The sequence below is a fragment of the Diceros bicornis genome, chromosome 2 (assembly GCF_020826845.1).
Source record: "Diceros bicornis minor isolate mBicDic1 chromosome 2, mDicBic1.mat.cur, whole genome shotgun sequence".
In the NCBI taxonomy this organism is placed as follows: Eukaryota; Metazoa; Chordata; class Mammalia; order Perissodactyla; family Rhinocerotidae; genus Diceros; species Diceros bicornis.
The window spans coordinates 37,082,072-37,102,759 of record NC_080741.1 but is presented as its reverse complement, the minus strand read 5'-3'; the positions used below and the strand labels follow the sequence as shown (position 1 = coordinate 37,102,759).

At 40.3% G+C, this 20,688-nt stretch overlaps 1 protein-coding gene across 4 annotated transcripts in view; it reads right to left on the bottom strand.

The window, feature by feature from the left end:
- The window catches only part of FBXL2 (F-box and leucine rich repeat protein 2), a 132,052-nt gene that overhangs the window by 64,279 nt on the left and 47,085 nt on the right, over window positions 1-20,688 (bottom strand). For 2 of the 4 annotated variants that reach the window (XM_058554652.1, XM_058554660.1), the window contains exons 3-5: window positions 18,274-18,328; window positions 17,931-18,005; window positions 1,431-1,525 (exon numbers count right to left, since the gene is read on the bottom strand). In XM_058554652.1, the coding sequence (XP_058410635.1) occupies window positions 1,431-1,525; window positions 17,931-18,005; window positions 18,274-18,328 (225 nt within the window). Of the gene's footprint in view, window positions 1-1,430; window positions 1,526-16,035; window positions 16,129-17,930; window positions 18,006-18,273; window positions 18,329-20,688 lie in introns of those variants that run through there. The other 2 variants (XM_058554670.1, XM_058554676.1) reach the window with 2 other exon arrangements.

The following is a 20,688-nucleotide window of genomic DNA, read 5'->3' as shown; positions in this document are numbered from 1 at the left end:
ATTCTAGGTGATTATAATAGAAAACTGGAGGCATAAAATTCTTTCTGAGTCATAATTTGTGATTATGCTTATCATTATTTCTCACAGCAATCTGGTCTCACATATTAAAAACGTATGTAGACATTAATACAGATTTCTGGTCTAAAACTTATGGTAAACCAGTAAACATTCTTAGCCTTATAGGATAGTTTGCTAGCATACATGGCTTTATTGCAATTGCCCAAATAAGAATATATTTATTCGATATTCCTCACTGACAATGCACATCTTCACATTTATTTCAGTTTCTTCAAGGAAACTACTATTAGACACGTTTTCTATTACAAATTATCTTAGGACCTATTTGGTACAGTTAAGCTTCCTGTTAAAATAGAATCAATCTATTCCACTGGTTTACAAAGCTTTTGAAGCAGCAGAAAATTTAGTCTGATGATCTGAATTTCTTGATTTATTAAAAAAACACTTTGTTCCATAACATTTAAAGGGAGTTTTTGGATCCTTAAAAGATGTTATGAATCAATTTTCTTAGCAATGGTGTAGCAGATGTTTCCATTACAAATTCTACTGTCTGCAATCATTATGTACTACACATTCTTACTGGCAGTCTGTGATTGATGTACACCATGGTAATGCTTACGTCTGCAACAGACAAAGTCTGTTCCAAGGTTCTAGGAGATGGTGTGTGTCCTAATTTAGGCAACCTCAGACAACACTAGAGGCCACACGGGTAAGGACATAGAGCTTTTAATTACGTCTTGTCTCCAGAAAAGCTCAAAGCACACATCCTTAACAGTGGTTTGATAATATCTCCAATAAACAATGGCTAACCAGTAAGAGGTGGGCGAGCATTTGGTTGGATAGGATATACTGCCTACTATAATAAAATGAAAGTGATAATCATATCCCACTATGAGTAAGCAAAATTCCAGGTTATGCTAAGGAAGTTTTTGAAAGAATTATTTTCTTAATTAGTATAATTTATATAAAAAGGTAGTTACTCTTATGAGAAGGAAAGTAGGAAGATGGGAAAGTGAAAAAGGACTAGAAGAGAGGTGAACTAACATTATAATATTATTATGTGCCAGGCACTTCATATATGTTTTATGTGCCAGGCACTTCATATACGTTATTTCATGTGATACTTATGACATTTCCATGCAGGAGCTATAACTGCCTTCACTTTGCAGAAAAGAGAACTGACACTCAGTGAGATGAAATCATTTGTCCAAAGGTCACAGCCCTAACAACACTGGAGCTCAGTTTCTAACCCAGGCCTGTTGACTCCAAAGTCATGGTTCTCTCATTATTCTATGCAAATTACCATAGAAAGAATTTAACATTAGAAAAGCACATAACATGTTTATTTTTGCTGATGAAGATGTCAGCCACAAGCTGCCTTGACAAAGTGAGTCACTGTGGATTTGACTTACTTCAAGGAGGAATCCCCGACACCAATGCAGCCTCGCAAGCTGAGCTTCCTCAGGAAACCACCACATCGCTTTGAGATATTTTCCACCACTCGACCCTTGAATCAAGAAAGTTAGGAAAAAAATCTTGTTTTTCATGCTGCTCATCTAACAGCATAATAACCTGAAATTTAGGAACTGCATATATTTTTCCAGGTATAATAGAAGATATTTTGGAACATCCCTCCAACACCCCACTTCTGTCCCTAGTGCATAAAGAGGCTACAAGCATTGAAAAATGTTTCCAATTAAAGCCTTAAGTATTTAAAAAAAAAAAAAACGTGCACTACTTTTTGAAAGCCTTAACCCTGGAGTTAGGACTCGTAAAGGGACTACTACTCCACAATGGAGGTAAAGAAGAGTATGTCTGGAATACAAGAGCTTCCTTAGGATGTCTCTCAGTATTACTATGCCTTGTAATTAAAGTCAATGGAAAACTACAAGCCAATCCAGGCAGGACTAATGGCCCATATACTTCAGGAATTATGGTTTGAGTCACTCCACCAGGTAAAGAACCACAACTAGCTGAGGTGCTTGCTGAAGACTAAGGGATACAGAATTGGGTAGCAGAAGAAGGTAAATATAAATACCAACTACAACCATGTGACCAGTTACAGAAATGAGGACTATAATTGCCATGAATATTTCCTCCCTATGTTGTTATGAACATGTGTGCGTGTGCGTGTATAAAGCAAATTATATTTGTTTTCTTTCCCCTCTTATTCCCTTATCATGTAACATAAGGTGTATTGACTTTATATGATAGCATTTAAGTATTGTTAATTCTACATCATAGTATTTAAGGTACAGGATATCAAGGAGAATAATGAATATCACTCAAGAACTTTACATCCTCTTCTGAGAAAGAGGTCAGTGTGTTTCTGGTTGTAAATTGGATAGTTGTATCACGTGAGGTGGAATTATGACCTTGTTATTGTCTTTATTTGGAGATTAAGTATGGTTTAAGAGATGCCATATGGGTGCCAAGTTGACAAGCGGGGAACTTGTGATGATTAATTTTATGTATCAACTTGACTAGGGCACAAGGTGCCCAGACAGTTGGCTATGAAATGAAAAGAAAATTTAATGAATGAATTAATTGAATGAATAAGAGAAGTTAGGCTTCAACTAAATTGAAGTTGGGAAGGCCTGTAGGGGGAGTTCTCACGCCCTATCACACATTGTCAATTACTCCAAACAGGAAAAGACATACATTTGCATCTCCAACAGGAAATAAAACTACTTCACTACTGAAGGAAGACTTCTCTCCTTACCTGGCAACAGCCCAGCTAATGAAATGCCGCAATTCAGCCAATGAGAAGCCATTCCCACCCTGAACTGTTACTTCCCTGCAATGGACTTTTGTTTAACAACAGCCTCTCCCTACTCTCACTTTTTCTCTATTAAACCAAGCCTCTTCCTTTGTTCTTTGGATTTGCCTATGGTTCACCATAGCATGCAAGTCTTGAATTGCAATTCTTTTGATTATACATGAATAAACTTGTTTTGAAGGTAAAATAACTGGTGAATTTGCTTTTTAAGGTGACATATATGGTGTCAGAAGTGGCATCTGAAGGAGGTGACCCTTGAGAGATGGCAACCCCCAGAATCAAGTGAGGTACACGCACTGGGCCCCTTGTGCTCATCGCTTCTGTGAGCTGTCACCTACTTTCAGTTTGGTGAGTGCCTTCTAGGATTCTGAGCTCCACTCTCCTTGTGTTTTGAGCTCTCTGATTTTATTCAGGATCAGCAGAGGCATTGTCCTGTCAGGGGTAGGAATTTGTCCTTCCTGGTTCAAGTCTCTGTCCTTGAGTTCAAGGCATCATTCTTAATGAGCACTCAGTTATTTTCTGAAGGTAGCACACTTCCTTCTGGGGTTTGGTTTTCAGACTCCTTTTGGAATCAGGGCTGAAAATCTGGCAATGTTCTTTCATGTTTAGATTTCTTGGGGGATTAAGGACCCTAGCAACTTTCTTGGGTTTTCAGAGAAAATTTCAGAAATGGGATCCCAATCATCTAAATGTTCTGAGGAAAGTCCTCCTTCAGGCATCCTAGCCAGGCTTATGTTTAAGAACTTTGGGGCCCCTACATGCACATTTTTAACTAAGGGGGTGAAACTGACAAAGAGAAGTACATAATTACAATGGCCATTATGGGGAACTTTTGATCTCCCCAAACTTGCTTTTCTTAAAGCCAAATGGAAGACCATGGCTCTAAAATTAAGCAAAATGAATACGCCTATTTTCATTGGTAGCTGGAGGCTTCTGGACATGCAGAAAACTCTAAAATTGCCTCACTACAAGATACCTTGTCTAAATTAGCTGAAACAACTAAAAAACTGAGGGGGAACAAAATGGCTTCTGAAGCCTCATGTTCCCCTCCCCATTCTTCTTTGTCTCAGGCACCATCTTGTTTGTCTTCCCAGACTTCTTTGTCTCAGACTTTAACCCACCAGCCATTTTGTGCACAGGCTCCAGCCCCAGTGCCATCTTTCCCTTTTCCCCTCTGCAAAACCTGCAAAACAAGGGTTGAAACATTTATCCTTTTTTCCCTACCTAATCTCTCCAGAATTTGGAAACTCTTAAGTATTCTTTTCATGACAATATGTGTATTTGCATAAATGCAATGAGAATCTGTTCTCCTTATAACAGGACAATTAAAATAACAACTGGAAATATTGGCTAATATTACCAAAGCTTTGATCAGAATGTCATATTTAAGAGAGATATATGTAGACTAAGATATGACCAGATAGCTTTAAGGAACTGCTTGTTTACAAGCTTCCAGCAAAGCAATCTTTAAAAAGAGTTTGTATGGTCAATCACTATTTTTGCTGCATTTATATAAATAATCAGGCTAAGTTTAATACAAACAAATTAGTTTTATTATGATTATCTTTAATAAAAATGGGAGTAATTGTGGAGAGAGAAATTAGGCTTGCACCTTTGCAGATATTAAAGTCTAGCCCTATTGTCTTTAAGGTTTTGTTATATACCTGTAAGATGATCTGGATCCTACCTTCTTCCAGTTTCCTTAAATATCTGGCAACAATGCTCCAAACTGATGTTTCCAATATTACTACCCTTGAAATCTCCTTGGAAGGCATCATACCAGGTCCTCCTCACTACCCAGAGGGAAGCCAAACTTCAGGAACTCAAGCCTTGGGTACATGTCGCACAGCTAAAGAAGGCTTCACCTGACACGTATACTATCGCTGGGGATTTCCAAATCAAACTGACTAGGAAGAGAAGCAGCTGACATCTGAGGCAGACAGCTTTCCCAAGATGACTGGACCAGGCCTTTATACCCTCTTCCCACTTTGTTTCTTAATTTATTTTCTCCCTCTCTTTCCTGGAAGGACAATGCTCTTGTCTGCATTTCCCAATCCCTTGCAAAAGTGGGAAACCTCTGATTGCTGGATTTATCATCAGAAACCTCGGTCTGTCCAAGACAGTCAAGACCCCTTAGTTCACCCTATAAGCAATTTCACTGGGATTCCAGATGCTGTTATTTGTCTAAATTGCTCTGCTGGCCCCTTTTACTGAGTCAGGGTGCTAAGCCCATCTAAACTTGTCCCTTGCTTTAATTCAACCCAGCCTTAGAAGGGGAAAACAAGAGCTTTCAAATATTTGCATGAAAAATTTTGTGGGACCATCAATGTAAGTTGAACTGTTTGTATATTCTTAACACGTCCACGTATTTAGGCAATCTCTTGGTATGTAACAACACAGTATCTGAACCTTGATTATATAATACTAATGCCTCTATGCCAATGAATGAGTCTATAAATGATATCACTAATGCAGGAGCTTTATGTACATCCCTGGTTATGTCTTCATCCGTGGAGGTTTCAGTAACAGCCTTTACGCCCAGGCAACTCACTACCTTGATAGCTGGAAAATATAAGGACAGGACGCCCTTGCGGTATTCACTGACCTGTTCTCTCTGCATCATCAAACAGAGACCTCTCATGGGTCTCTCCCATTGAATCTTTAAACAAGAACTTTCAGGAGGCATGTGTGACTCTCGGTTTGCCTCCATGGGAAGAGCTTTCTACACTTCAACACTAGAAGAGCTGGCCAACTCCACAGCCAAAGCAATTTCAGCACAGCGATGGTCACTGAATGCATTGGCCAAGGTAGTTTTGGAGAACTGTATAAGCCTTGATAATCTACTTGCTGAGCAAGGAGGTATCTGTGCAGAGGTGAACACCTCCTGTTGCACATGGATAAATGCCTCTAGGGGAGTAAAAACCCGATCACAGAAGATTAGAGAGTAAGTACATTGGCCACAACAAATTTCACCTAACAGTCCACCGTCTTTTGTGTTTTTTCCAGCTGGTTACCTTTAGGTCTGGGCTCCTGGTTTAGAAGCACCCTGCAAAGTGGGTTTATAATATTGCTCTTAATCTTACTCTGTATACTTGTTGTAAAGTTCTGTACCCACTGCCTGTCTAACCTCTGTAAAAATGATGTGTCCAATAAGGTGATGCTAGCTCAGCACTTCAAGATGATTTCCAATGCTTATGACCTTAGAGAAATAGAGACTTCAGATAGGAAATGCCCAAGAGTTCTCCCTTCTAACCTTTCTCTTACTGAAATGTGGCCTAAATGGTTTCCAACCACTATTTACCTTCCCTCCAATGTGGGAGGGAAAGATCCTTCCCAGCACCGAGGGACAATACCACTACATGCAGAGAACCTGACCATTGATCAGCAATACCTTCAGAGAAAGATCTCGATTAAAAGGGGAAAATGTGAAATGAATTAGAGAAACCTCAACTAAATTGAAGTCAGGAAGGCCTGTAGAGGGAGCTCTTACATCCTATCATACATCGTTAATTACTCCAAGCAGGAAGAGACATACCTTGCATCTCCAACAGGAAGTACAACTACTTTACTACTGAAGGAAGATTTCTCTCCCCACCCAACAACAGCCCAGCCAATAAGAAACACTGCCGTTCAGCCAATGAGAAGACATTGCCACCCTGAACTGTTACTTTCCCCCAATTGATTTTTGTTTATAACAGTCCCTCCCTATTCCCCCTTTTTCTCTATAAAAGCAAGCCCCTCCCTTTATTCTGCGGATTTGCCTATGGTTTGCCGCAGCATGGACATCCAGAATTGCAATTCTTTTGGCTATTTCTGAATAAACTTGCTTTGATGGTAAAATAACTGGCAAATTTTCTTTTTAGATGTGTCTGTGAGGGTACTTCTGGATGAGATTAACACTTGAATCAGTAGATTGAATAAAGCAGATTGCCCTCTCTAGTGTGTGTAGGCCTCATAACTAATTGAACACCTGAACAGAACAAAAAAAAGGGAACTCCTCCTGCTTGACTGTTTGAGCTGAAACACTGGTCTTTTATGGCCTTTGGACTTAGACTGAAACATCAGCGCTTCTTGGGTCTCAAACTTGCCAGCTTTCAGATTGGAATTTATACCATCAGCTCTGCTGGTTCACAGGCCTCCAGACTCAGACTGCAGATACACATTGGCTCTCCTGGGTCTCCAGCTTGTCAACTGCAGATCTTGGGACTTCTCAGCCTCCATAATCACATGACTCAATTCCTTATAAGAAACCTCTCTATCTATCTATATCTACACATATCCTACTGGCTTTGCTTCCCTGGAGAAGTCTGACTAATACAGATTGGATCCATTACCTTCATTTTGCAAATAGAGAAATTAAATGGTTAAATTGCCAAGGTTACACTTTAGTGAGTAGCAGAGTTGGGGTTCTAACAGGTTTATCTGATTCTAAAGCCTGTGTGCTCTGCAAAACTATACCTCCACAAAGAAGAAAACATTGAAAAGACTGATTTTGTTTTGTTTTTAATACTATTATCCTCACTTTATAAAATAGCAACCTTGACACTGAACTGTAAGCATAAAGAATTCACTAGGACACAACAAACCACAGGATCACAGGAGCGGAGCTCACACGTATTGTTACCTGGCTAACATCTTAATTAAGGTGAAAATCCAAACTTTGATATTGCTAGTGGCTTTATTTATGCTTTCTTGAACATTATCTAAGTTAATAATAAGTTTTTGAAACAAAATTCCAGACAACTGTAAAATAAATTTCTGTCATTGGGGGGAAAAAAAGACTGTGACCTGATAATCCAAGATAAATATTTAAGTACTGAATAAAACAGCAAACAAAACAAAAACAAAAAACCTCCAAACCAATGTCTACAAATGGAGCACACAAAATATATTTTTCTCCATTTCAAGTTAGTCACATTTAAATAAGCTTTCTATTCTTCCTTTCTTTAGAGTAAAAGTTTTTATACCGAAATAAAAAAATTATATTTACAATTTTATGCTCCATTGTTTCCAACTAAGAGGAAAAAAATGAGGAAATCCTTTCAAATGCAAAATTCAAGTCAATGACTCTGCATATTATCTATTACATAGTATGTGGTAGGTATGCATTTTGAGAATGAAGGGCTTTAAAGAAAAATAAGGCCTAAATGGAGAAACTCTTAGAATTATGACTTTTAGATTAACATACTACTTGGTTATTTCTCATTTTTGGCCTGGCAGAATCTTTAATAACTATGAAGACACTAACAACAAAATGTCTAACTTTTAAAGGCAGAGAAAATGCTTAAACATCAGGGAAACAATGCTTATTCAGGAAACAGTGATGTTCAAGGAGAGGCACAATGCACATCTGTCATCTGGATGCTTTAATCTGCCTTTTCTTTGCAATGCAACAGTCATGTAACCCATTGTTCAAAGTACCTACCCCTCTACTCTTACTAGGTGAGTGACCTTGGGTAAGTTAGTCAAACCTTTTGTGCCTCAGTTTCTTCCTTACAGGTGTTTTTGAGAGGATTAAATAAATTAACATATGTAAAGTACCTAGAATAGTGCCTGGCACACAGTAAATAATATTAGTATATTAATCCTGATCCTTGGCACCTTCTCTCATCTCTCAACATATCCATAAATCATTGCTTTCATCCCAAAGAAATGAATTTGAGACCATCAGTTTATCCATGGAATGCTTCCCAGGGTGAGCCTCCAGAGTTTCCTGTTTGGAGACTATGGGAAGCCCCAACACTTGGTTCATAATCCAACCTGGATTCAAGGTGCTAGCCCAAAAAGGAAGCTAAATAGTATTAAACTAGATTAAAACCCTGGTGCCAGCTATTTCAGGGTTGCTGGGTTTTTGTGTTTTTTTTGATTTTTTGATTGTGAAATTTTTGTTGTATCCCTTCACCCTTGTGCCCACCCCCACCCCCCTTGCCCCTGGTAACCACCAAACAGTTCTATCTGTCCGTGTGTTGGTTTCTCTTCCACATGAGTGAAATCATGCAGGGTTTGTCTTTCTCTTTCTGGCTTATTTCGCTTAACATAATACTCTCCAGGGTCCATCCGTGTTGTTGCAAACGGGATGATTTTGTCTTTTTTTATGGCTGAGCAGTATTTCATTGTGTGTGTGTGTATATATATATATATATATATATATATATACACATATATATATACACCACATCTTCTTTATCCAATCATCTGTCGAGGGACACTTGGGTTGCTTCCATGTCTTGGCTATAGTGAATAATGCTGCAATGAACATAGGGGTGCATAAGCCTCTTTGGATTGCTGATTTCAGGTTCGTTGGGTAGATACCCAGCAGTGGGACAGCTAGATCATAAGGTATTTCTATTTTTTGAGGAATTTTTTGAGGAATCTCCATACTGTTTTCCATAGAGGCTGTGCCAGTTTGCAATCCCACCAGCAGTGAATTAGTGTTCTCATTTCTCCACAGCCTCTCCAGCATTTGTTGTTTTTTGTCTTGGTGATTATAGCCATTCTAATGGGTGTAAGATGATATCTTAGTGTGGTTTTGATTTGTATTTCCCTGATGAATAGTGATGTTGAGCATCTTTTCATCTGCCTATTGGCCATCCGTATATCTTCTTTGGAGAAGTGTCTGTTCATTTCCTCTGCCCATTTTTTGATCAGGTTGTTTTTTTCTTGTTCAGTTGTGTGAGTTCTTTATATATTATGGAGATTAATCCCTTGTTGGATATATGGTTTGCAAATATTTTTTCCCAGCTGGTGGGTTGCCTATTCATTTTGATCCTGGTTTCATTTGCCTTGTAGAAGCTCTTTAATTTGATGAAGTTCCACTTGTTTATTTTTTCTTTTGTTTCCCTTGTCTGAGTAGACATGGAATTCAAAGAGATCCCTTTATGGCTGATGATGAATAGCGTACTACCTATATTTTCCACCAGGAGTTTTATAGTTTCAGGTTTCACCTTCAGGTCTTTGATCCATTTTGAGTTAATTTTTGTGTATGGCAGAAGAAGATGGTCTACTTTCATTCTTTTGCAAGTGGCTGTCCAGTTTTCCCAGCACCATTTATTGAAGAGACTTTCCTTTCTCCATTGTATGTTCTTAACTCCTTTGTTCAAGATTAGCTATCCGTAGATGTGTGCTTTTATTTCTGGGCTTTCAAATTCTGTTCCATTGATCTGTGTGTCTGTTTTTGTACCAGTACCATGCTATTTTAATTACTATCGCTTTGTAGTATGTTTTGAAGTCAGGGATTGTGATGCCTCCAGCTTTCTTCTTTTTTCTCAGGATGGCTTTAGTTATTCAGGGTCTTTTGTTGCCCCATATAAATTTTAGTATTCTTTGTTCTTTTTCCATGAAGAATGTCCTTGGGATTCTGATTAGGATTGCACTGAATCGTAGATTGCTTTAGGTAGCATGGACATTTTAACTATGTTGATTCTTCCAATCCAAATGCATGGAATATTTTTCCATTTCATTATGTCATCGATTTCACTCAATAATGTCTCACAGTTTTCATTGTATAGGTCTTTCACTTCCTTGGTTAAATTTATTCCTAGATATTTTATTCTTTTTACTGCAACTGCAAATGGGATTATCTTCCTGAGTTCTCTTTCTGTTAGTCCGCTGTTGGTATATAGAAATGGACCTGATTTCTCTAAGTTGATTTTTGTACCCTGAAACTTTGCTGTAGTTGTTGATTATTTCTAATAGTTTTCCGATGGATTCTTTAGGATTTTCTATATATAAGATCATGTCATCTGCAAACAGCGAGAGTTTTACTTCTTCGTTGCCTATTTGTATTCCTTTTATTCCTTTTTCTTGACTAATTGCTCTGGCCAGAACATCTAGTACTGTGTTGAATAAGAGTGGCGAGACTGGGCACCGTTGTCTTATTCCTGTTTTCAGAGGGATGGCTTTCAGTTTATCCTCGTTGAGTACAATGTCGGCTGTGGGTTTGTCATATGTGGCCTTTTATGTTAAGGTACTTTCCTTCTATACCCATTTTGTTGAGAGTTTTTATCATAAATGGATGTTGGATCTTGTCAAATGCCTTCTCTGCATCTATTGAGATAATCATATGGTTTTTATTCCTGTTTTTGTTAATGTAGTGTATCACACTGATTGATTTGCAGACGTTGAAACATCCCTGTGTCCTTGGTATAAATCCCACTTGATCATGGTGTATGATCTTTTTAATGTATTGCTGTATTCGGTTTGCCAATATTTTGTTGAGAATTTTTGCATCTATGTTCTTCAGGGATATTGGTCTGTAGTTTTCCTTCTTAGTATTGTCTTTGCCTGGCTTTGGTATCAAGGTGATGTTGGCCTCATAGAATGTGTTGGGAAGTGTTCCATCTTCCTCTATTTTTTGGAATAGTTTGAGAAAGATAAATCTTCTTTGAATGTTTGGTAAAATTCTCCAGAGAAGCCATCTGGTCTCAGACTTTTATTTTTTGGGAGGTTTTTGATTACTGTTTCAATCTCTTTACTTGTGATTGGTCTATTCAGGTTCTCTCTTTTTTCTTGATTCAGTTTTAGGAAGTTATGAGTCTAAGAATTTAGCCATTTCTTCTAGACTGTCCAATTTGTTGGCACATAGTTTTTCACAGTATTCTCTTATAACCTTTTCTATTTCTGTGGTATCTGTTGTAATTTCTCCTTTTTCATTTCTAATTTTGTTTATTTGAGCCTTCTCACTTTTTCTCTTGGTGAGTCTGGCTAAGGGTTTGTCAATTTTGTTTATCTTCTCAAAGAACCAGCTCTTTGTTTCATCGATCCTTTCTACCATTTTTTAATTTCAATTTCATTTATTTCTGCTCTGATTTTTATGATTTCCCTCCTTCTGCTGACTTCAGGCTTTGTCTGTTCTTTTTCTAATTCTGGTAGGCATAGTTTGAGGTTGCTTATTTGGGATTTTTCTTGTTTATTAAGGTGGGCCTGTATCGCCATGAGTTTCCCTCTCAGGACTACTTTTGCTGCATCCCATATGAGTTGGTATGGTGTATTTCCTTTTTCATTTGTCTCCAGGTATGAAGTTATTTCTCCTTTAATTTCATTGATGACCAATTGGTTGTTTAGTAGTATGTTGTTCAGTCTCCACAACTTTGTCACTTTCCTTGTTTTTTCTTGTAGTTGAGTTCTAGCTTCATGGCGTTATTGTTGGAAAAGATGCTGGTTATAATTTCAATCTTAAATTTATATAAGCATGCTTTGTTTCCCCACATGTGGTCTATTCTTGAGAATGTTCCATGTGCACTTGAGAAGAATGTGTAATCTGCTGTGTTTGGATGGAGTGCTCTCTCTATATATATATCTATTAAGTCTACCTCATCAAGTTTTTCTTTTAAGTCCATTATTTCCTTATTGATTTTCTGTTTGGATGATCTATCCATTGATGAAAGTGGGGTGTTAAGATCCTCTACTATTATTGTGTTGTTAATATCTCCTTTTAGGTTTGTTAACAGTTGCTTTCTGTAGCTTGGTGCTCCTGTGTTGGGTGCATATATATTTATTTATTATTATTTTTTTTAATTTAAAGATTTTTATTTATTTATTTTTTTTCCCCCAAAGCCCCAGTAGATAGTTGTATGTCATAGTTGCACATCTTTCTAGTTGCTGTATGTGGGACGCGGCCTCAGCATGGCCGGAGAAGCAATGCGTTGATGCACGCCCGGGATCCGAACCCGGGCTGCCAGCAGCGGAGCGCGCGCACTTAACCGCTAAGCCATGGGGCCAGCCCATGGGTGCATATATATTTAAAAGTGATGTGTCTTCTTGGTGGAGCGTCTCTTTTATCATTATATATTGCCCCTCTTTGTCTCTCATTACCTGTTTTATCTTGAAGTCAACTTAGTCTGATATAAGTATGGCAACACCTGCTTTCTTTTGTTTGCCATTAGCTTGGAGTACTGTCTTCTATCCTTTCACTCTGAGCCTGTGTTTGTCTTTAGAGCTGAGACGTGTTTCCTGGAAGCAGCATATTGTTGGGTCTTGTTTTATAATCCATCCCACTACTCTGTGTCTTTTGATTGGAGAGTTCAGTCCATTTACATTTAGGGTAGTTATTGATATATGAGGGCTTATTGTTGTTATTTTATTGCTCTTTTTCTGGTTCTTTTGCATTTCTTTTGTTTCTTGTCCCGTGTGTTTCGGACTACCAATTCAGTTTGGTAGTTCTGTATGGGGGTTCTCTTAGTTTCCTCTTTCTTTATCGTGTGTGACTCCGTTCTGATTATTTGGTTAGTGGTTATCATGAGGTTTGCGTAAAAAAATCTCGTGGATGTGACAGTCCATTTTTTGATGGCCTCTTATTCCCTTAGAATAAGTCGATTTGATCCCTTTCCTCTTCCCCTTCTAATTTATTGTTGTCACATCTTATTCCTTCTTGCGTTGTGGGTTTGTGTTTAACGTGATGAGGTTATATTTATTTTTGGTGCTTACCTTCCCTTGATATTTGGGTTTACAATTAAGTGTTTGCGAATCTATTCTGATAGAGAGCTGCAATTTTCTGGTTTTGTCAACCTATTTTCCTCCTTGTTCAAAACTATGAATCCCCTTTCTCTTTTTTTTCTCAGGCATGAGGGCCTTCTTGAGCACTTCTTATAGTGGGGGTCTTGTGGCAATGAAATCCTTTAGCTTTTGTCTATCTGAGATAGTTATTATTTCTCCATCATATTTGAAGGATAGTTTCGCTGGATAGAGTATTCTTGGCTGAAAGTTTTTGTCCTTCAGAATTTTGAATATATTGTTCCACTCTCTCCTAGCCTGTAACGTTTCTGTTGAGAAATTGACTGAGAGCTTGATAGGAATTCCTTTGTACATTATTTTTTTTTTTTGTCTAGCTGCCCTTAATATTTTTTCTTCGTTGTTGACTTGTCAGCTTTACTACCATATGCCTTGGAAAGGGTCTTTTCATGTTGATATATTTAGGAGATCTATTGATTTCTTTCACTGGTATTTCCAGCTCCTTCCCCAGGTTTGGGAAGTTCTCAGCTATTATTTCTTTGAACAAGTTCTCTGGTCCTTTTTCCCTCTATTCTCCCTCTGGAATACCTATAATCCTTAGGTTGGATTTCCTAATTGAGTCAGATATTTCTCAGCGAGTTTCTTCATTTCTTTTTAGTCTTAGTTCTCCTTCCTCCTCCATCCAGAGCATTTCTGCATTGCTATCCTCAATATTGCTAATTCTTTCCTCCATATTGTCAGCCCTGATGCTTCAGGCTTCCAGATTTGTCTTTATCTCCTCTATTGTGTTTTTCATCTCTAAGATTTCTGATTGGTTTCTCTTTATAGTTTCAATTTCTTTTGTGAAGAAACTCCTGATTTCACTGAATTGTCTATCTGTGTTTTCTTGTATTTCATTGAGCATTTTATGATGGCTATTTTGAATTCTCTGTCTTTAAGTTTATACATTTCTGTGCTTTCAGAGTTGATTTCTAGGTGCTTATCATTTTCCTTTTGATCTGGAGATTTAATATATTTTGCATAGTGCTTATCAGTGTTGGCTTATTTTTCCTCATAGTGAAAATATATGGTCACAGTTTCCTCTTGCCACCACTAGGTGGGCGTCAAGGGCTGTGTATTCTAGCCCGCCTTGATCCACAGGTGCTCTAGTTGGCCTCTAGCTGAGCTGAGGCATGGCTGAGCTGAAATACAGCTGATTTGAAGCACAGCTGAGCAGAGGCTGCTGGGGGTGAAGCGTGGGAACAGCTGGAGCGTGGGAACAGCTGGGACTGGAGCGCAGCTAGGCTGAAGCAGCTGGGGCTTGGGGGCGGGTGGGTTGAAGCAGCTGCAGCTGAAGCGTGGCTGGGCTGAAGAAGCAGGAGCTGGAACCCCAGTGGGCCGAAGAAGCTGGAACTGGAGTGCGCCTGGGCCGAAGTTGCTGGTGCCAAGTCAGCTAGAGCCCGAGCATAGCCAAGCCAAAGCAGCTGGAGCTAGGGGTGCGGTCAAGCCGAAGGAGCTGGGAGCGGGCGCAGTTGAGCCAACGCAGCTGTGGCTAGGGCACAGTCGAACCAAAGGAGCTGGGGCTGTGGCGTGGCGGAGCTGGAGCAGCTGAGGCCATGGCGCTGTCCAGCCAGAGCAGCTGGGGCTGTGGCACAGTAGGGCCTAAGCTGCCACTTCCTCTGGTGCAGGGGCATGGGCACACGCTGCCAGTGGTGAGGCCAGGGTGCTATGGGGTTGTTGCCACTGGGGCCTGGGCACTGGTGTGCCACCACTGCTGATGCCCGGGGACTGGGGGGCTGCTGCCTCTGGGGCTTGGCTGTGGGCACACTGCTGCCACTGGTGGGGCCCGGGTGCTGGGGGGGTCACTGCTGCTGGTGCCCAGGCACTGGGAGGCCACCGCTTCTGGGGCCTGGGTGCAGGCATGCTGTTGCCACCACTGGTGTCTGGGCACCTAGGGGCTGTTGCCTCTGGAGGTGGGGCATGGGCACACCACCACTGCTGGTAGGGCTGGGGTGCTGGAAGGTCACCGCCACTGGTGTCTGGGTACAGGGGTGCTATCACCTCTGGGGTCTGGGTTTGGGCACGCTGCTGCCGCCACTGGTGCCCAGGTACCTGGGGGCCACTGCCTCTGGTGCCGGGGTGACGGGACATTGCTGCCACTGGTGTGGCCTGGGCACCTGGGGGGGCACTGCCTCTGGGTGTGGGGCATGGTCATGCTGCTGCTGCTGGTGGAGCCTGGGCACCTGGGTGCTGCTGCCTCTGGGGGTGGGACACAGTCATGCTGCCACTACTGGTGGTGCCTGGGCGCCTGGGGCCTGCTGCCTCTAGGGGCAGGGAGCCATCACACTCCCACTGCTGGTGGGACCCCAGCGCTGCGGGGTCACCACCACTGGTGCCTGGGCGCCTAGGGGCTGCTGCCTCTGGGGCCAGGGTGTGAGCACACCGCCACCATGGGTGCTGAGGTTATGGGGAGCCACCGTCTCTGGGACCAGGGCCGAGCTGAAGCGCCACTGTGCCAAGGCTGCAGGGCCGCTGTGCTGAAGCCCCAGGTGGGCGGGTGGGTGGGGCAGGGGCACTTACTTTCCCCTCCCCAATCTCAGAGGTTTCTCGCCTTGCTGTCGCTCTCGGCTCTCCTGAGGGGCTAGCTTGTCAAAAGTACGCTCCCTCCATGTGGGGATTCCCCAGAGGCTGTGAGGGGTCTTGGAGAGCGCCAGTTTTCCTGCGGACAGCTGCCCCCCCCTCTTTGAGAGAGCCGCGTGGTCTCAGTTTCACGGTTGCAGTCCTTGAGGAAGGAAGGGATCTCCTCTTACCTCCTTCCACTTACTCTGGGGATTCCAGCACCTCAGTCCTCGGGTTTACGGATGCCTGGGTGCCTCAGATGTCCCGTGTTGTGTGAATAGCTTCTGTTGGAATATGAAGGTCCTTTTTGTTTTGTCTTAGAGGGGGAGAGTTCAATGGGAGAAGCTCACTCTGCCATGATGCTGATGTCACCAGCCTATTTCAGGTTTTTACATGTAATTGGTGAACCATAAATTGGTCTCTCTTTTAGTGGAAGTACTCAAGTATTTCTGCAATGTGTTTATATAGCTGCAGTCAGCACTCAGCTAAAATTCTGAAATCAAATAACACACAAGGTAGTGCTATTTGCTTGAAATAGTATTTTTTAATATCTGAATTTAAAAGTTTTTGATATGCCTTCCAAAAGGTTGTATAGTTTGGAAAAATCATCAAAGAAAACTGACGAGACAGTCAGAACCACTGAAAAAGAAAAAATATTTTGCAAAACTTTTTAAAAAATGACTTTCCTTTTGCCAGTAGAAATGACTACAACTTTTGGAATTGAATGTTCTCAATGTCACTAGGTAAACACAATGAATAAAGATCTTGAGATTATTAGTTTGAAGGCGAATTACATGTCAGCATGTTTGGGCGGGGCATTGTTGCAATCATCACTATTAAGCCTAGAAAGAGCATTAAAGAACTCCTAATTCAAGGACCACAGTCCAAGCTAGGAACTACAGTTTATCTTTCCAGGATGGGCATCAAGTCCTGAGGTCCCTGTCCCCTTCCAAGCTCAGAGCACCACAACATGAGAGGAAATCAACTGAGGAAACCCCGAGCTCAGCCCCACTTGCTGTAGGTGCTCTGCTCCACTGGTTTGAGATGGGACCAGAGAATCTCAAGCAGCATGTAACCTAGAGAAGGAGGTGAAGGGCCTCCACAACTGGCCATCAGTTCTTCTAGGTAACACCAGGTTAACTAACTCACAGGAAATTGTTTGGGCCTATCTCACTGTTAAACACATTCATTTCCTTATCCATTAAAAAAGACAAAAAACATACACTTTGATAAAAACACCTGAACACACTACATGAGTAACTGAATCAAAATACAATTCCACTACTGTAACTGAGTTGGCTAAACTAGAAATGAATAAGATCTTACTCACATTGGACAGATGATAAACTTCAGAATCTCCAGACCCTTAAAACAGCACTCTAGACAATTACTATATGCAATGCTCTTTATTACTTCCTTCTTTCTTTTTGTTTATAAATTGGAATTTAATATTAAAGTTGTTTTAAAATAAATTTTTCTCATTTGGTCAGGTTTACCATCTTAAGGGAGATATTTACAAATTTCCAGATAAATACACTAGAGTCCTAGAATTATAAGAGGCTTTAAAGATTATTTTACTTTGTTTTATAGATAATAAAACTGAGGCACTGAGAGATTATACGGCTTAAGTGGCCAAGCTGGAGTGACAGTGCAGATGTCCAGCCTCACTTCTGGGCCCATGCTTCTGACATTTCCCCATTCTTGATGCTGAACTAGAATTCTCAGCAGATCTTTCAGGTACATAAATATTTGTCAAGATACTCAAGATTAAAGCATTGAACCAGGTGTTAATGACGCAGGTGTGAGTCTTTAAAAAGCTAAGTGGTAAAACTCAGATTATAGCCATGAACAAGGGGGAAAAGTAATCTGCTACTGATACAGAGGAAAAAGTAACATACAAGCAGAATTTTGGTCTTGATGTATGCAAATACCTTCCAGGTTTTTTTCCTCTCTATTCCACCTTGGCACCTTAATATCAAGTCTAAAAGCAGCAAAATAAAAAGGCAAGAAAGAGTGAACAGTTTACTTCAAGTCTTTTTTAAAAAGTCTTTTTAAAAAGGCTTTTGTCTAAAACAAGGTTACTTACCTCTACGTCTGTTTGAAAGTTAAAAAGGTCTATTCTTTGCCAGTTGCTTCCATCCAGGGCTAAGATGTTCCAAGCCTGGAGGGTAGGAGGTAAAGGAAGAGGGACTGGGGTGAAAGAGATACATTTACTGAAACTATTAAAGTCTCGATTCATCCTTTGTATTTCCAAACTTTTATTTTTGATAGACATTAGTTGATAATCAAATATGGAATTATGATAACATTGTGTTATGTTAAATACACAAAATGACATTTTAATTTTTAACTGTTTACTTGAACTAAAACTCATCCTCATTCTAATAAAACTTGGTATTTATTGATTAAAAATCTGGTTAATACTTTACCTTGGAAATCTGTGCACATCGGCACAAAGTTACTATATCCAAGAAGGAAAATATTCTAGGGAGAAAGGGAAAAAACACAAAAATGAGATGGTGTTAACATTTTAGTATATTTATAACTTGAAAGATAAACTCTAATGTGCCATCTGGATATATCATAAGTTTTTCAAAATTCCACAATTTCCAATACACAAATGCACTATAATTTTACATCACTACTATGAAATATTTAATGTTTGCACTCACTAAACTATCTCTCTTGTTCTAAGACATGGACATGGGACAGTAGATCATAACTTGTTCTACTCAAAGACCAACTCTCTAATCTCCCAGGCACTGAGCCCGGTGAGAGCTAAATCCTTCTAATTCCCCTGCCCCCAACACACAGTGCAAATCCCTCTTTTGGTGGCAGATGCACCAAACAGGTTCAGATGCCTGAGCCTCAAATAACATGGCATATGCTTGATGATAAAACCCATTTGGTTTTAAGATGTATTTGTTCACAGGGCAGAGAGATGGAGCTCATTAGTTGGCAAGGTCTATAAGTGACCAGTTTTTCCTGAGCAAAAGCCAAGAAGCCACAGAAGATGGGAAAGATGGTGAAAAAGAAAAGCAGAGAGAAGCAAACAAAAACTTAGTTGACATCAGTAATGCCCCTAGAGGAAGCAGTAGCTATCAGCACGGCAGGAGTCTGAGTGAGGTCCCAACGTTCTGGCAGCAGAGGAGATGAGTTGCTGATGATGTACAGTGGCAAATAGCTGTGTGTGCCTCAGCACTGCGCAGTGACAGCTGAAAACAAAGAACAGCTTTCCTGTGAGAAGAAGGGGAGATGGGGATGAGGTCAGCGACAATAATAGGATCTTAATTCTCACAGTCCTGGAAGGTAAATATGAGAGTGTGTGCCTCTGTGTGTGGAAGGGGGAGGAGGGTGAGATGAGAAACAGCTACCTAGAAAGTTCTTACAAAATTCTTCAGAGGTAACAATGAGTAGTGAGTTGAAAATCCATGGGCTCAGGGAAGAACAGTAATAAGACATCAGAGTGTCATACCCTACAATAATGCACCCACAAGCAGCACCACAGGGCTAGTGACAGCATAGATACCATTATACCATATAGGCTCCAATCATTTTCTAGTGAAAAGCAAAGGATAGAAGCATAAGAGTTGCACTGATCTTAAAAGACTTAATGGAACTTTGTACATAGGAAAATGCTGGTGGCTGAAAATGTGTACTTAAATAAATATATATATATATATAAAATACAACATTAAATATATAACATATAAAATATTTCAAGGTGTCAGCATACCTACATTGCCTCTATGGGAATACATCTTGCCCCACCCACATGCCCTCCTGCCTCAAATGTCCATGTTCTGTGCCATATGACCATTCCACAATGAGCCACAACTGATCGTCAGCTCCTTAAAAGACCAAGGACCAGATAGAGAAATGAGTATGGTACAGCAGAGTTATATTTCATGCTGGGGTTGGGTTCTAAAGTACAAGCTGAAGGTGAAAAAGAAGTTAGCTAAATTTCCCTTGAAAATCTCTTAAGAATGTACCACCATGGACAATCACATACTCTATCACCTCTCAGTAATAATGATACTGATAATAATAAAAATAGTTAACATTGATTATGCATTGACTATGTGCTAGCCACAGTTTATGTTAGTCATTTACTCATCACAACAATGCTATGAGGTGCTATTATCTCCGTTTTATAGATGAGGACACTGAGCACAGAGAGGCTGAGTAACCTGCCCAGGCCACACAGACAGCAGGAATGGAGGATTCAAACCCAGGAAGTCTGGTTTGGGAGCTCAAGCCCACGATCACTACACATACTGCCTTAGAAAGTTTGACACAGCTGTTTTTCCCTCAAGATTGGACTAGATGTTATTTCTTCAACTAAACAGGAGATGAAGCAGTTTCTGTCTAGTGAGCCTGCAGTATGGAAAACAGGAATCTTTAAATGCTAGAATCACACTACCTGAAGCAAGAGGCCCACACATTCAGACACACATGAGAACCAACAGGCGGAACAGAAGTTCACATTTCTCATCTCATGCTTCCTACTCAATTTTATGTTTACTGAGTGAAAAAGTAGATTGCCTTTAGCATTTACATTATTTCCTCTCTCCCCTCACCCCATGAATACATGTAGTCGAATCTGCACAAGTTAAAAGGGCATGATAGGACTCCAAACTGCCAAACTGCAGCCTAAGCCAAATTCCTGAATCATGTTTCAATGAATAAAATAAATGCCCTGAATGACAGAGCCTGGGATGCAGGCTATAAAAACAGATAGCTAGAGGAGTTAAAGTAGTGGGAAACTGAGTTCTGGCCCTTCTATAACATTTTCTTCTGGAAATTGCTTCCCACTTCAAATGTGTAACTTCACCCTTCATTAG